Source organism: Pleurodeles waltl, chromosome 1_1 (assembly GCF_031143425.1).
Source record: "Pleurodeles waltl isolate 20211129_DDA chromosome 1_1, aPleWal1.hap1.20221129, whole genome shotgun sequence".
Lineage (NCBI taxonomy): Eukaryota > Metazoa > Chordata > Amphibia > Caudata > Salamandridae > Pleurodeles > Pleurodeles waltl.
This window is the reverse complement of record NC_090436.1, coordinates 78,322,772-78,340,962: the sequence shown is the minus strand read 5'-3', so window position 1 is coordinate 78,340,962 and position 18,191 is coordinate 78,322,772. Positions and strand designations below refer to the sequence as shown.

The following is an 18,191-nucleotide window of genomic DNA, read 5'->3' as shown; positions in this document are numbered from 1 at the left end:
GTAAAGTCTTTACCAATGATAACAAAGGATTTTTTAAAGGGAAGCCCATGAACAAGTGATAGTGATGGGCATGAGGTGGGCATGGTCAAAAGCCCACAATTCTTACAACAGGTCAAGGAGCTTGCGCACTCGACCTAAAAATAGATGCCGTAGAAGGAAGGGTCGAGTTCCTGTCTGTAGCACCCAGTTTTCAGCTGTGATTCTTAGCATCTTCTGTCCATTGTTACCGGGCTGCTTGCTGGTGATTTCAGATGTAAAACATGAACCTCGTGTCATCCATTGGTGGCAGAAGCACACACTCAAACAGCCAATAGAACAATAGTGAGACAAAAATACTCCAGCTGGTTGATCCAAGAAGTAATACACAATCTCTCAACAATATGCATCTATTGCTGAATGTTCCAGAGCAAAAGAAGCTGAAGACTGAAGGAGGCTGAAAGCCAGCTTCTTATTTTAATTATAGAATACAATATGTAGAGACCATACACACAACCTAAAAAGCTATTGTTCCTATACATTCTCAATGGAAATTAAGTGGTGTTGGATTTTCTGAATCTCATCCGTAAGCCAGGGCAATCTCCAAATGTTGCATACGTTTTATATTTCATTTTATTTTGTTTACTTGTTTTATAAAGTGCTTCTCTATCTCAGGTGGTATTAGAGATTTTTACGGGGACCATATTACACAGGATACAGAGGCTGGATTCTTACAGCAGGTAAGCAATGGAGAAAAGACCAGGAAACAAGTAAGCCCATCATGTCCCCACTCAGTCTCTCTCCATTAGCCCTGGAAATCTGAAAAGAACCCAAGATGCACCACCTCATGGACCATCAGTCATTGATAATGTCTCCCTGGTTTGCACGCCTTCAACTCTAGAACTACAGACCCCTCTCCATCTTCCCAGTGTGCAGAAAGTTGAATTGTCACTAATTCCCATACTGTGAAACAGAGCTTCAATGCTCCCCACATAGGTTCATTCTATGCGAATTTCTTTAAATATTTACAATACTCAGTTGAATCAGAGTCTTGAGGTCATTTAGAGCTGGGTGCTAGTGGAACATCTGCAAACAGAATTGCAAATTTCCAGATCATTCACATCTCACATCCATAGCACATTTATAGGTCAGAGGGAGGGTTTTTCTTGAAGTTTTAGATGCTGATAAATTCAGTTGTATGAGATGTTCTATTCAAGTGGCCCTATTACACAAAGTCTGCTGACTTTTTTCCAGTTCAAGTCTACCGTGTAGACCTTAGCGATCCCAGAAAGGAAAAAAATGCAAAATGCAAAAATGTCACCCATGTAATACAAGTAAACTCCCAGAAAAGAAGGGACATTTTATTTTTATTTTTTAAAGTCATCCCCTGCTTTAAGGGGTCTGTTTTTAAACCACTAAAAAAAGCGCCAAGAGGTCTGCTGTCCTACCAAATCACAGTGGACAGATCCACACACGTTTTTTTCACCGAAGTGGCCCCTACCATACAGAAAGAACTGCTTTGGCGAGAAAAACAACTGATCTGTCAGAAAACTGTCAACGAGGGCCTCAATAATGTCTGGCCTAGACACCTAATATAATCTAAAAAATAATACATCATATTAATAGTAATTTTGCACACAGGACGGTGCTTTGGATCAGTGTGCTACAACTATTGTTTTGTTGATGCGCCAATAAAAAAATGGGTTAACCCACACAGAAGCATCCATGCAAGGAGAGACTGGGTCAGCCCTCTTTAGCTATTGGCTTGTTGGGCTGCAATCTTTTCTACTGTCAGCCCATGGGATAGGCAGTTGTCAATTACAGTGTCAATTATGTTGAACAATGACATTTTGGTTGTGCACAGGAGTCTACGACAGAGCTGACAGCAACAGTATGACAATACATCAAAATGTCTGAACTTGTTTGCTCATAATGTGTTGTCAAAGTTGGAAGGGAGGGTCCTGGGGGAAGCTAGTTGCAGACGAGTCTTCCCCTGGGAAGTTTCATGGGACAGGGGGAGGGGAACACAATAGGCTGGGGAGCAGGCAGGGGAACACGTGGGAGTGGATATTTAGGGGACCGGCAGAGGAAGTGATGTCCTCTCCCGGAGTATAGCATTATGTGAAATGAGCGTTTAGAGCTTTCCCTTTTTCTTGGGCCAAGTTGAGGACGTGTCTTGTGCAGCGCTCTGCCTCATTGGGAAGCCGGGAGTGAAGATTCACTGCGGCCGGGAGTGCTGGGGGAGGCCTGGGGGAGACTGGAAAGGCCGACCCGGGCTGCTGCGAAGGGCGTGGCAGCTAACGGGGGGCCCGGGAGCTCAAAAGTGGCAGTTAGGCATAGGAGCCTCACTGGGTCTTTGGGTACCAAGGTCCTGGGGGTGCATAGCGAGGGCAGACAGAAAGGCAGGGAGTCTGCAGAGGAGGCCCAGGGAAGTGGTGGGAAGGATGAGGTGACAGGAAAGGACATGGGGCTTGTGGGCCCCATGGACTTGAGTGTGACCAAAGTAGGCAGCAGCAGAGAGGAGCCTGATGCCCATGGGCAGCATGTGGGCATGAAGAGGAATCAGGTAGGGGGAGACACCAGTAGGCCCAGAGGTGAGGCAGTTGCACAGGTAGCAGGTGGGGGGGCTGGGGTATGGTGCACAGTGGGAGTGTGGCTGAGGGGGTGGTTTGGATAGCGCGGGCGGGGTATCAGAAGGCGCCGAGCAAGGGAGCCATGCGGTGGGCTTATGCAGTGAGGCGGAGTTGGAGGCCAGGATCAGAGAGCAGCGCAGGGCAGTGGAGGAGACTGAGGCCCTTAGGGAAGGGTTTGCAGGGCCAGAGAACAGGAGGCGGAGCAGGCGCTGCAGTTCAAGAAGACGAAAGCGTCCCTGATGAAAGGGAGAGACAGCTTGGGGCCAGAGATTCCGGGTCCCATGGGACACCCGCTGTGGGTGCCTGCAGAGCTGGGAGACGGAGGTCAGGCAGAGGGAGCTGGTGCGGCTCGTGGGTCCACTAATGTCGTAGACCCACCAGGCTGGAGTGGCCTGGTGGGTGGTGACGTGAGGCCAACAGGTGAGCCTGGCAGAAAGTCGGCGACAAAAGTGGGGAGCATGATGGCCCCTGGACGTTGGTCTGAAGAACTAGGAGGGTTCTCAATGGCCCTCCACACCACAAAGGACCACATGCTCAGTGTGACACCCAAGGAGCGGACGACCCGGGAAGGGTCCAGGCGCACCTCCACAGTTGAGCGGGTGAAGGAGCGGGGGTTGGATGATGCATTTGATGGCGAGGTTGCACTGGTGCTGGGTTATGAGGATGCAAGTGATGAGTGGGAGGAAGGTGACGTTTTGGAATAAGGTGAGGGTAGTCGGGATGTGAAGGTTAGTGGCATGGGGGACTCATAGGCGGTTGAAATTGGTATCTTACTGCAGTCCCGTGCGGACACCGGACGCATGCAAGAGTGGGGGAAGCCAGGAGACACAGTGGCCAGGTGCCCAAGGAGGAGTGAAACTGGTTTACCAACAGGTAAGAAAGATTGGTGGACTGTCTGGGAGAGACAGGAGGGTGGTTTGGGGAAGAAGGAATGCAAATCAATAGGAGTGGGGGATGGGGTGATTGGTAAAGGAGGAAAGGCTCAGCAGGAGTCTGAGAGGAAGGGCAGAGAAGGTGCTTAAGGAACACAGGTTGATTCTGCTAAATCAGGGAGGGGATAAGCAAGGAAGCTAAAGAAGACACAGGTCACAAGAAGCGCTAGCCCTACATGGGCTTAGCCATGCATTAAGGTCCCATTTATCAGACAAGATGAAGGGTAGAATCTGGCGACATGAATATGTTGATGTGTTCAAACTCCTTCATAGGGACCTCTAGGCGATGGAAGGGTCAAAGGAAGAAGAGTGCAAACTGGCCAGGAGACCCAGGGTTCCCATTACTATGGAGAACTGGACATCTGCGTTTCTGATATACGCTAGTGTATATTGTGATAAATTCCCAGACAGGGCCATTGCTTTGTTTAAATACATGGACATTATAAGGAAGCCCCAAATGCATTTTGGGTGGGTTGCTTGGCTCAGCTATGATGAGGAATTCAGAGCGAGGGTCAGCGTAAACCATCAGAAGCCATGGAGTGATTTGTACTCAGAACTATGGATGCAGTGGATGTTGTCCACACAATATACAGCCTCGACACATACAGCGAGTGGCTTACCTATTACATACAAGTCCTTTCAGCCACGTCCCGTCCTACAAGGGGTGGGTGCCACAACTGGCTGCACAGGCAGAGGTACCTACACAGGGGGAACAGTGGGGGCAGCTGGAATTTTAATAAGGGATTTTGAAACAGGAACCCTTGTAGGTTCAAGCATGAATGCTCAAAGTGCGTGAGCAGGCATCCCATTACACAATGCTTTACACTGGCCAGCCCCGCAGAACAATGGAAGATGGGTAGGGGCAGAGGACAGCAGGGCCCTGCTGTTCCAAAGGGCTCCTACGCCAATTAAGTTAGAAGCAATCTTGCCATGGTTGGCGCAGTATCCGGATGCAGCTTTGTGACTGGAGTGGGGGTTCAGGGAAGGTTTTCGAGTGGGGCATCAAGGACCCAGAAGGCAGAGGTGGGCTGACAATTTTCAAGGAGCTTCCAGAAGTAGTAAGGAAAATAATGAGCAAGGAAGTCCAGGAAGGGAGGATTGTGGGTCCCTTTTCTGACCTTTTTACCTAAAAAACTAGAAGGGGATTTCCGGTTGATCCATCATTTATCCTGGCCTGAAGGGGCGTCTGTCAATGATTTTATAGCCATGGAGGAAACCAAGGTGGTATAGAGTTGATGATGCCATTGGTCTGATCAGGAAGTGTGGACAGGGAGCGGAGTTGGCTAAGTGCAACATTAAATCGTCATTTCGTTTGTTGCCCATTCATTCTGGGGACTTTTCCTTGCTGGGGATGCAATTTGAGGGAGCCATCTATGTGGACACGGTCCTGCCTATGGGTTGTGCTATTTCTTGTGCTCTTCTTGAGGCTTTCAGCCCTTTTTTGCAGTGGGTTTTCACAAGAGGGAGTGGGAACAAGGAGGTCACGCACTATCTCGATGATTTCTGGTTCGTGGGACGACCGGCTTCTGGTGCTTGTGGGTGGGCACCGCAGAGGTTTGAGGTCATGGCAGAGGTGTTTGGAGTGCCTATGGCTCCCGAAAAGACAGAGGGCCCCCATACAACCTTGATTTTTCTGGGGATTGAGTTGGATACAATCACCATGGTGGCAAGATTGCCAGGGCATAAGGTTCGGAGATGCAGACTTTTTTGGAAGAGGTGAGAGGTGAGGGACGCCGGGAGCTTCGGAAGGCACAGAAACTGTTGGGCTTTCTCAACTTTGCTTGCAGAGTAGTGAGGGGGGGGGTACGTTCTGCAGACGGCTGGGCCTGGCCATTTCAGGTGTCACATTACCACTCCACAGAATTTGACTTTCCTTGGTGGTAAGGGTGGATTTGAGGGTGTGGCGCTCATTTCTGGGAGACTTTAACGGTTTCAGGAGGAGAAAGTAGTGTGGCAGGTCCAAATATTTTCAGATGCATCAGGAGCTAATGTTTTTGGATTGTTTTAGGATGGCAGGTGGTGTGCGGAGCGCTGGCCACAGCAGTGGTTGGGGTAGGTGCACAGCATCGCATTCCTGGAACTTTTTCCATTGCTAGTGGCATTGGCTGTATGGGGCGATAAGTTACAGAACAGGAGGGTGATGTTTCATGTGGATTACATGACTATGGTGAAGCTGGTGAACCAGCAGAGGGCCCGGGATTTAGGGTTCTGAGGCTGTTGAGGAGATTCATGTTGTTTTGTTTGCAAAATAATATAATTATCAAGGCGACTCATGTGTCCGGTGTGAACAATGTTATTCCTGACTCTTTGTCTCGTTCACAGTGGCACCCTTTTCGCAGTATGGCACTGGGAGCAGAGGCAGTCAAGATGTCGGTCCCTACGGAAGTCTGGGAGTAGGGGGATTGAGAGTTCTTAGGCTGATGGAGATGTCTTTAGCCGAGTCTACCAGGAAGAGCTATCAGCTAGCATGGAAAGATTTTCAAGCATTCCAGGAGGGAGCAGGGAAGACCACAAGTAGGGATTGCCAGACAGGGGAGCATCGGTCATGCTTTATGTCTTAGAACTAATGGACAGAGGTTTATCACCGACAACCATTGCAGGCAAACAGGCTGGTATGTCCTTTTATGGCAAGCTCTTGTGGGGTTTTGATCCGGCGGGCAACAAAATGTTGGGCAAGGTACTGAAAGGGTGGGGCAAGGAGAAAGTGGGCACCAGGAGACGATTGAGGGAAGCTATCCAATTTGAATAGTTGGGTGAGATTTTGGGATGCCTGGATGGATGCTGCTATGACAAGTTCGAGGTGGCGTTGTTATGCTTGTGCATGACTTGGATGTTTTTTGGGGATTTTAGGGTGTCTGAAGTTCTATGGTTGGGGAGTGCGGATGCTGTGCAATATGAAGAAGTGAGGATAGAATCTGGTCACCTGGGGATATGGCTGCGGAAGTCCAAGATGGACCATGCAGGGAGAGGGAAGTGGATCTGGTTGAATGAAGGGCATGTGAGACGGTGTGCCCTGTGAGAGAGTGGCGGTCATTTCAGGTGTGGCCAGGGGCCAAGCAAGGAGTGTTTTTCTGTCATCAGGATGGCAGCAGGGTCACGGCTTTTCACCTTTTGAGGGTGTTGCGCAGAGCATTGGTGGCGTGAGGCCGAGATCTGGTTGCATTTGGGATCCACTCATTTCAGATTAGGACGGCTACATCAGCAGCTCGTTTGGGGTGGGGTATAATGAAGGTTCGCAAGATTGGGAGGAGAGGCCTAAGTGTAGCGAGCGTTATGTTTGAAAGTGAAGGGGTGTTGGGGGGGGAAGAGTTGTGGCTTCTGTAGATGGGAGCTAACGTGTTTTCTATTTTGCTAGGGTGTGTGAGAGGCCCAATGAGTAACAAGGTGGTGACTTGGATAGTGGGTCACTCGTTCATCTGCTGGGCAGCAAAATACGCTGAACGATATATGGACGCAATCTGGGACTGCCTAGCAGACAGTATGGGGTGCTCTGGTGGGGAAAGGGTGGCATGCGTTGGGGTAGTTTACTGCCTTGGCTAGCATTTATGGTGCCTAGAGGGAATGTCAAGACATGTTGGTCTTGCGCCTGGGGGAAAATAATTTGGTACAGTTATCGGGACTGACACTCCTGCAACATATGCAGAGGGAAATTCTCAAGCACAGACTTTCTGGGGAATGTTTGGTGTGGACAGAATTTATACCATGCAGGATATGGAGAGAAGCAGTTAAACATGCAGCTATTGACAAAGCACGAAAAAAAGTGAACAGGGCAATAAGGATTTTTTGTGCAGTAAGGGGCATTAATGTGGTGTCACATGGGGACCTCATGGAAGAGGAAGAGGGGCTTTTCTGGGCACATGGTGTGCACCTATCAGAGCTGGGCTACGCCTAATACATTTTGGAACTGAGGGAGGTTTTGAGGCGGTTGTGGAATGAGATGGTGTGGTGCGAGTGAAGTGCCGGGGATGACGGTGTTGCAGGAGTGAACAGGAACTGGTGTGGGGCAGAAAAATACGCACCAGGGTTTTTCTGATGGCAGTACACGGGGGATGGAGAGTCAGATACGGGCGTATCCACAACTTGGGAGGAGGGATAAGGTTTTCAGGGAGAGAGTGACGGGGTGAAAGGCGGAAGGAAGGTGAGACATTATGGTCAGATTGGGGACGAGGGGAAAAGGAGAAAACACAGTTCTTATGTTAAGGATTTAATATGTTGTGTTGTGACATGTTATAATGTTTATTGCAATCCTGTCCTAATAAATGGCCTTTTGCACTAAATACCGGAGTTAGGATATTTGTCCCACGAAGGAATTACTCTGCTAGCGGGAAGGCGCTGGGGGTAATTTTGTGTGGCGTGCTTCTTGTCAAAATGTATAACAGTGTCGCACTGCCAAACTGTTTAATGTTTAACTTTTCATTGTTTCATTTTAGCAAGTTTGACTAATTATTTTTAATAACAACATGGTTTTTATATAGACTTAACTTTTATAGGCAAATATCTTAAACAGCAGAGTAGCATGTATCCAGGTGCGTAAAGTCAGCGTGCTTCCTGAATAAGCAATTAGCAGTTTGGGCTAAACTGTGGTATCAATAAGGCTGTAAAATAAATTAATAGATAGACAGCAGGCTATTAATATGAGTTAGTGTTTGATATACCCCTACATACCACACTGTTGCTGTTTCTAAGCATTATAAATACATTTTGTTACAGACTGTGACTTTTTAAATGTTGGTTCCATATGCTTCTAATACTTCATTTTGTACTTACTAAAAGCCACATTTCTGGTTTTCTTGTAGTGTGAATGATCTTGGAATTACAAGTTAACCAGCATAGCTGAGATGTTGTAGGTAATCAATCGAATCCAGGCCTTTTGGGTTTGGCAGTGAATGTGTTTTGAATACTTCTGAGCATTTTGTTTTTACTTATCTTTAGGCTTTGGAATTATAATGTATGTTGCTCCTAGAGGCAACTGCTCCCTTCCCATGTCTTCTGCCCTGACCATCTGGTTAATTTTGTGTTTTTTGTTTGGTTCAGGGGATATGATACAGGCCAATAATGGAGCAGGCTTGATAAGACCAACCTTTTCAGATGTATGGTTCATGGTGGGAAACAACTTTGCTTTATTGTTCACTTCAGAACAGGCACCCAAAACAAATTCCTAGCAGTAAAATGTTGTGGGTATTCACAAATGCTTTAGATGACGCTTCCCACTTTGAAAGCACACAGAAAATATTACTGCACCAAGAAAGAAACAGCCTATATCAATGGGATGAGGAAATGGTTTTTCCACAGTTAAAGAAAAGTTACACGTGTAAATGTACATTTCCACTGAGTCACATAGATTGTCTGCCTTGTGGACAACCTGCATAGGTAGTAATGGTGCATTAAGAATATTCGAGAAACTGTGTGGGTTTAACTGATCAACTGATTTTAATAGATTAATACATTTAATACTTCACAGAATTTAAATGAATCCCAGAGAAGTCAGAAATATAATCCAAACAAAAGGGGAAGGAGTAGTAAATGTTCTACCAAAAATATACATATTATTTGAAATCAGTATGCTTCCTTTTTTGCATTTGTTGTTTATGTTTTAATTTGCTAAATTGATTTAGTATTTAATTTTTTTGGTCAATGATACTTGCTACTCATTATTATTTCATATGTTTTATTGCTCAGTTTGTTCTGAATATTGCTCGTTATCTTCAGATATAAACTGTTAGTACATGTTTCAATTAAATGATCATTTACTGCCCTGATGAAAATGAAGAAATGTTTCAAATATTTATGCTGAAGAAATTCTCCTATTAGATGAGCTTCATAAAAACTTCAAAAGAAGTTATTTATAAAAGTTGCCCGATTTCTTTAATGTTCTTCAGTATCTTCTGTGGTTAAACCAACTGTACGGAAATGATATTGGAAAGTGGCTGATGCCACGTGGTTGACTTTAAGGCCCTCATTGAGACAGACATGTCATTCCTAATAGGAATATTGATAAATCTGTTACCTGCGCCATCAGATGCCCTGTTACATATCGGGTGCACCTCAAACAGGTACCGGGTGTGCATACGGGGAAAGTCTGCACTATTATGTTAAATGCTCGACGCAAGTGAAATATGTAGCAGCTTTGAAGCAGCCGCTCCGGGGTCCGGGATCGGACGCACCACAGCAGCCAGTGTGACAAGGAGAGAGCAGGAGAGCGCCATAGTGCTAGGGTGTGTGCGTGAGTCTAGCATAGGTTTTGTACAGGAAGCATATCCTCCCTGTATAAAATACTATGCCTAGATAAGTGGAAATGCTATTCCTACTTTGTATGTGTGCTGTACAGTGTAATACACATGCAGTCGGAAAATCAGGGAGAAATAAAAACATTTCTCAGTTTAATGGCTGCTTTTCAGTAGACCCCTTCTACTGAGGTTTCATAATAGAGTTTAGCACCAAAAAGCATGTAACGTCCCCTTGATGCAAAGTAATGCAAAGCAGCGTTTCGTGCTGCTTTGCGTTACTTTGCCACACAAACCAACGCAAATACCAATTTGCATTGGTTTGTGAATCCCCAAAAAGTTTAGTGTTGGTTTAGCATTACACTAAAACTTTAAGAATCTTGGCCCGTGTTTCACTGTGTAGGCAGCAACCTACCTGCACTTTTAAGGGGGAGTGTGATCACCTTGCAGGCGGGTGCAGTCAGCGATTGCATCCACCTGCCAGGGCATGTCTAGGGGGGGTCTATAGGACCCCCTAGACCTTTTCCAAATGGCTTCTCCAGATGGCTGCCATCAGGGGGCGCCCTGACAGTGCCCCACCTTTTTGTCGTGCGCATCCTGACAGCTTTTTTGTCTTTGCACATATGCATAATATGGTGTTGACACAGAGGAAAAGAGATTCCCTAATTTGCGTGGGGCCACCCACCATGCAAATGAGAGAATGCCCTCTAATGATAGCGATTGCACTACATGTGTGTCAGCGCTATCTGTATTACAGAAGCCGCACAAGTGTCTGTGGCCCCTTTTGTAATGCCAAAGTGCTCCTGATGTGTGCAAAGTGGGCGCAAAAGCTTGTTGCACCCCCGGGGTACTTAGTGTAATATGGCCCCAGACATTTTAAAGTCCACAGAGTTAATGTAGATGTCTTCTGTTTCCTCTGGAGTGTTCCACTACTGAAAGCAGAGATAAATGAGGAATAACTGCATGAACTGGGCCCAAAGTTGCTGAGTTCCATGGAAATTACTTATTGCTCAGAGGATTCTCAGCGTTCAACCTGGAATCACCATTAAATTCTACCCCAGATTTAATGGGACTCCCAGTACCATTACCTCCAGGGGTGCAGCATTACCATCCATGCATCCGGGGACCTTGTACTGAAGCCCTATGTGGTACCTTTTCAATCCTCCTTAGACTTCCAAAATAAACCAGAGAAGCGGAAAAAAGGATAAGGGCATATTGCGTCTCACATTTCTTAGAAGTTGTAAATTTTGAGATTTGTAATACTTTTCCATACTAAAGAGTTTCAATCCTCTGGTTGAAATCCGGGTGCCCAGCTACAAATAGAAAATAGAAACACCAGGGAAAACCGACAGACACCAATAACCATATATAAGAAAGAACTGGATCAGTTTCAATATTGCCCATAGCAGTTCAAAAGACGATCAAGAACCCACTTACTAGACACAGGATCCAGTGGAATCCATTCATTACTGGGCTCAAAAAATTACGAGGTGTGAGGGAAATACTTTCAAGACCCGCCCATAATAGTATTCTCACAAAAAAATCCTTTGATTACAGTTTTAAAAGATCTTGTGCAACTTTTCTTCTCAAAAGGTCTGTCACCTTCACCGGTGCATGTGCAGTGACCATACTCAGTGGTGTAACAAAAGTCCCCGCATCCCCTGTGAAGCACGGGGGCCCCCGAGCACCAGGGGGCCTCCAACATACAGTACCCTGGCCTGACAGCTCCTGAATGAGTTCCGTGTCCTGTGCACGGGAGCCCCCTCAAGTTTCGTTACGCCACTGACCCTACCTTCCAGACGTTTTTACTTAGACATCTAGGGGCTTATTTACAAGCCTCCTGCACCGCTGATGCATTACTTTTTGTGATTTATAGGCAGTGCAGGCTGCTTACCCATATCTACAAGGCCACGTAAACCTACTTTGCATGACTTTTCATGGTCTTGTAGATATGGAGTAAGGCAACACAGCGCAAGTTGCTGCATTGCCTTACACTGCATCATTGTGTCAGGGAGGGATTCACAGGTTTTGTAAACCTGGGAATGCATCAAAAACCTATGCCACCCCATGGGTGGCGTAAGAGTAACTCAAGGGGCAGAAACAACGTTTTTTGTCCCGATTTTTACTCATTCTAAGTGTGCTGCGTTCTGCAGCACACATAGAAGGAGGAAATCACCACATTGATTGTTTTGGTGCAGGAAGGTGTTCCTTCCTGCGCAAAAACAATCATCCCCAGAACGCAGGCACCCTTTCACCATCGTGCAAGGGTGTCTGCGTTGGTGCATGGCAGCAATTTGTGCGCCAGCACAGGGAGAGAGGACAGAAATGTGCTATATCTTGTAGATACGTTGCATTTCTGCCCGTTGCCGGTGGGGCAGGGCGGCACAGCGCCTGCCCCACGTGCCTTGTAGATATGGTCCCTTGTTTCCTGCAAGAGCAACACACTGCATGTCTTGCTGAGTGCTGCAAGACATGCAGCACAGAGCAGTCAAAAGGTTCTTACTTAAGGGGGCCACCTCATGGGACATACATTTCTTGTATGTGTTCTGTGTAGTTTCATCAGGATAAAATATGGCATTTGGCATATACTACTACGTGCTTATTGAACCAATCAGTGTTCTGCACTGTTTGCTCATGTGGTCCTATCACTGACCACTATGTGTACCCTCTAGTGTACTTCATGACCAGAGTTCACTCTTAGGTGCGTTCCTGGTTGCAGGCACGCATTCTATCATTAATCGCCGCGCAGGTGGCAGGCAGAAGCTCGTATTCTGTCATTAATGTTCATGCAGGCAGCCTGCAGAAGCGAGCATTCTATCATTAATTTCCATGCAGACAGCCTGCAGAAGTGCACATTATGTCATTAATCTCCGCACAGGCAGCTTGCCGAAGCGTGCATTCTATCATTAATCTAAATGCTGGCACATGCAGAAGTGTGCATTCTATCATTAATCTCCGAGCAGGTGGCCTGCAGAAGCGCACATTCTATCATTAATCTCCGTGCAGGTGACCAGCAGAAGTGCGAATTCTATCATTAACCTCCGCGCAGGCGACATGCAGAAGCGCACATTCTATCACTAACCTCCATGCAGGCGGCCTGCAGAAGCGTGCATTCTATCATTAATCTCCACACAGGCGGCCTGCAGAAGTGTGCATTCTATCATTAACCTCCGCGCAGGCGACATGCAGAAGCACGCATTCTATCATTAACCTCTATGCAGGCAGCCTGCAGAAGCGAGCATTCTATTGTTAATTTCCACGCAGGAAGCTTGCAGAAGTGCACATTATGTCATTAACCTCCGCACAGGCAGCTTGCCGAAGCACGCATTCTATCATTAATCTAAATGCTGGCACGTGCAGAAGTGCACATTCTATCATTGATCTCCGCGCAGGCAGCTTGCAGAAGCGCACATTCTATCATTAATGTGTGTGCAAGCGACCTGCAGAAGTGTGCATTCTATCATTAACCTCCACGCAGACATCCTGCAGAAGTGTGCATTCTATCATTAACCTCCGAGCAGGCGAGCTGCAGAAGTGCGCATTCTGTCATTAACCTCCGCGCAGGTGACCTGCAGAAGTTCACATTCTATCATTAATCTCCACGCAGGAGACCTGCAGAAGCACTCATTACAAAGCTTTGTTTTGCTGAGGAAGACTAGTGCCCTTTTAATGGCAAATGTATATATGAAAAGAAAAAGTGAAAGATCATGCTTAGGTGAGAGGTGATCTGTGTCCCACGTGGCAGGGCCGGGCTTTGCATTTCTTACTTAAGTTAAATATGGAGAATTTCTGCATAATTGCAGCTATCTGGCTTCAGGAGCCGCACTGCACGTAAATTAAGCTGTTGACGCCTTTTGACTTCTTACTATAGCATCAGAGACTTTGGTTGTCAAATATGTTCTCTCTTTAACACTAATGTGCGCAACGGTACCACGTTCAATGTTTTGTAAATATGGGCCAGATGTAGCAAAATGACATTTTGCGAATTGCAAATTGCGAGTACTAGCGACTCGCAATTTGCAAGTCGCAAAATGTCATGCAGAAAGGTGTCTCAGACACCTTCTGCGAGTCGGTATGGGGTCGCAAAGACCCACCTCATTAATATTAATGAGGTGGGTCGCAAATTGTGGCCCCATACCGACTATGGGCACTCACTAACATGGAGGCCTGCTGTAGTCAGCAGGCCTCCATGTTAGCGACCTGCTTTTAAATAAAGCAGTTTTTTTTTTTTTTAAATGTAGCCCGTTTTCCCTAAGGGAAAACGAGCTGCATTTCAAAAAATCCGAAACCTTTTGTTTCGGTTTTTTCAGGGCAGGGAGTGGTCCCTTGGACCACTCCCTGCCCTGAAAAAATGTTTTGGGGTCCATTCACAAAGGGGAAGGGGTCCCATGGGGACCCCTTCCCGTTTGCGAATGGGTTACCATCCACTTCAAGTGGATGGTAACTGCGACTCCATTTGCGACCGCATACGCGGTCACAAATGGAATTGCATACCATTGCGAATCGCAAATAGGAAGGGAACACCCCTTCCTATTTGCGATTCGGAAATGCATTTTGCGAGTCGGATCCGACTCGCAAAATGCATTTCAACATAGCAAAGTGGCTTTTGCGAGTCGCAAACGGCGTTTTTCGCCGTTTGCGACTCGCAAAACCCTTGCTACATCTGGCCCTATGTTCTTTTTCTACATTACAATGAAGTCACTATTCCCCGTCTAACCCCTTTGTGAATAGTGTATGCATGTTTTCCTCTCTCTTCTTCTGACAATTGATTTCTATGTGTGGTTTATCTCATTTGTGTCTGTATTGTATACTGCACTCACATTTTTCAGATGTTCATATTTCTTGTCTCTCTGTAAAGTGCTCTGATGCCCTTTAGGCCATTGTCATGCCTTATATAAACTAAAAAAAAAAATTACATAAAACCATTCACTTTTTTGACAAAATGTGCTTCCAAACACTGACTAACCTATATTATTCCTTCACCTGAAAGCTATATTTAGATAGATTGGGGAATAGGTTTAAAAATTACACTACAGTTGTCATTATGTCACATCACATTTATACAGGCTTCAAACCGCAACTCCATCCCCGACATTTATATGTGTATTTCTTAAGCATTTGACTGGGACCGAGAGTGTGTATAAGGTAATTGTTTTACCTTTTACTAGCCCTGTTATGGCATACAACCTGCCACTAATATGGAGTGACAGCTAGTCAATGGTATGACTTTCTATGTGTTTCCATCACAGACCAGCCTGCTTTGTTTTGGGCCCTTATGCGATCACTCGAGTGCTTGTTCCATTTTCAATACATTTGGAGTTTTAATGCTGTTACAAATGCCAATGGCCCAGCAAATCTGCGTGTGGTAGAGAGCTGACAACAGCAAATGCGTTTGGTTGAATGTATCACAGTTTGTCTAAATTAGCCATGGAGCAAAAAATGTAAAAAAAATCAAGTGAAACTGTGAGGGCTTGATTACAACTTGGTCTGAATTGCGCGACCACTAATTAGAGTTTGCGCTTGGTGTGAAATTTAGCAGGTGCATAATTTGCAACCCACCTTGAGTTGCAGCGCTCATACTGGAGAACATTTGAATTTTACATCCTTTTACACAGCACAAGTTAAATGCACAGGTATTTACACTGTTTGCCCCCTTAATTTATGCAGATTGTGACCATACGCAAGTCAAAATCTTTTTTACATATTGTTTATCCTCCATCTTATTCAACGAATGATTGAGGGCACTGCTGAAACACTAAATAACATGACCTCATCCTGCTCCTCCAGTCTTGCAACCCATCGCTCACATTCCCTCGGATGCGTTAGAAGCCATTGGGACAGATGTACAAAGCCTGTTTGCATTTCCATATGGTACGAATCGCTAATTCGGGCCATTAAGGAATAAAAAACTGGGCTTTTGTTACGTACAAAGGCCTTTAAGGAATCGCAAATTGCAATTTCTACCCTGTAGAAATCATAATTTGCAATTCCCGGAATAGGAAATCGCAAATAGGGATTTCTTATTTGAGATTCCTATTCGGATGTACCATGCATTTCCTAAATGCGACTTGCGCATTTTGGAGATGCAATTACCACCGACTTGAAGTCGATGGTAACCAGGTACAATTTCAAAAAAGCACCCAAAAGTGTTTTTTTAATTTCAATAAAGCATACACATGCCCCTCTACCAAGGTGGGGCTTTTGCCCATTGCCATCCTTGGTTTAGCATTTCCTAATAAGAAATTGCTATTTGGGAAATGCTAAACAACCCCATTAACTCAAATGCAATGGGATTTCTTGATAGCGATTTCCTAATAGCAATTCCTACTTTGTAGGAATCACTATTTGGAAATCAGTATCTTTGTACATTGCATTTTGCAATTCTTAAATAGCAATTTCTATGAAGTTGCTATTTAAGAAATGCAAAATTGCATTTTCGTACATCTGGCCCTTAGTTACAAAATAGAGATCTGCATTCAAACCCATTCACCTTCCTAACATAACTCCAAGCTTAAAGTGCCTTCAAGAACTCCATCTCAACCTTGTTTTAATTAGGTAGTAAATTGTTCAACTAAAGAGAGCCACTGTATGAAAAGAAATGATGGCGATTGATAAAGCCATCAATAAAGCTGCCAACAGAAGCAGAACACTCTTCAAGACAATCAATCACTGAATCAAGCTCATGCCTATCCTTCCAATCAACCACTCCAAGGGCAAGTGCAGTGCTGTCAACCACATTTATATATTCAGAAGACCCAACAGCTTATTGACAACACTAACCACACTTCTTCCCTGATTCCAACAACCTCACTCTGGACGTATAATGTTCTCATTCAACCTCCTGTCTCTCTCAGACCTTGATAACATCATGAAGTTGACTTGGAAAGCAAATATAGAGCAAATGTTGAACAAAGACGTAGACGAAAAAGACACCATTACCTTTGTAGTATTTCCTCTTCTCTTCGGGTTTGCAAAACTTTACATTCTCACATCTAGAGAAACATACACAATATTTGTTAACATACAGGTAGCCACTAATGCTAAATATTAACGTGGGACTGTTCACCAAGGGGAATGGAGTCCTCAAACTCAGTAATTTGTCATATATAAACAGCATCAACAATTTTGTTTCTATATTGAAAAAATACATATCGGTGATGAGACCATGAGATGGGTGGTGGGCTGAACTGGTTACTGAATGATGTATTCTTCACATTCAGCTGATGGTTAAAATATGGCTCTGGTCGCCATGCCTCTTCCTGTCGGTAATATTTCCTTTTCGGTTTGATTTGAACCAATACATGGATTAACTGTTTTGGATATGCAGGACCATCCTTTAAACAAACTTTGACAAACCCAGTTTTTAGACTGAAACACTTTGGTGAGATGATTATAAAAAAATGTTTTGTCTAAACCTTTGTTAAGTTGTGTATCTGAAATCTTTGGTCGACTTAACAGGGATGGCATGTCACCTTTCCTTCTCAGAGGAGGAATGCTGACCATCAAACTGTGTTACTTTGAATGGAACAGAACTGGGATTTCTCAGCATTGATAATATACCTTTAGTCTGACAGAATCAGCACTTCTTATCAGAGACGCTGTACTGATGCTCCTAGAGGTTTAATAGGGTACCAGTTACACTTCTAAACTAGGATGCTACACATTTAATGGGGCAGCATATGCATAGCAGAGCTTCCATACCTTCAACAGGACAACTCTTCCACTCACTGTTGGATGGGACAGTTTCTGAACTTTTCAGCAATACTGTACTTTGGGTAGGACATTACTGATGTTTTTTTTTAGGAGCTGTTGTAATGTGATTGGAATAGACAAGATACTTTATAGACCAGATGCTATGCATGTAATGGGTCATTATATACACTTCACAGCATGGCTGATAAGTGTTTAACTAGTCCATGACCATCTGAGCAGAGACTGTTTATCTGTAATGGCACACGACCAGAACCCCTCAGCAAGGCTGTTGATATTTTAATCTGCATTGTCTGAACATCTGAGCAAGGTTGTTATCATAACCAAAACATTATTGGTGCCTTGACGACAGCCCTATAAATGTAACCAGAAGAAATGAATCCTAATGCACAAAAGCTCTGCACTGCCACCTGAAAATCGTCAGTGTGTACACAAAATGTAACCCAATGTGTTGGATTAGCTCCAAAAATCAAACTTCATGCCTAGATTTCTCTATCTATAGCGTGTGACCAACTATGGTAGTAGTTGAAACTACAAGGTAAAAACAATTTGTACCTCAGTAATTTAATAATACAGAGATGTCAACAGCAAATGCACTGAATGTTCCTGCATCAAGACCCCTCCCAAGCACGACACATGGGCTTCTCTACTGAGAATGAGTGTGCTGCCAAAGACTGATCCAGTGGTGATTATCTATAGGCAGTCTTCATAGCATT

At 45.0% G+C, this 18,191-nt stretch overlaps 1 protein-coding gene across 1 annotated transcript in view; it reads right to left on the bottom strand.

Annotated features, from left to right (window-relative positions):
* Positions 1-18,191, bottom strand: part of LOC138266473 (E3 ubiquitin-protein ligase TRIM39-like) — an 83,836-nt gene that overhangs the window by 4,646 nt on the left and 60,999 nt on the right. The window contains exon 5 of the mRNA XM_069215347.1: positions 16,705-16,757. Coding sequence (XP_069071448.1) covers positions 16,705-16,757 — 53 coding nt within the window. The remainder of the gene's footprint in view (positions 1-16,704; positions 16,758-18,191) is intronic.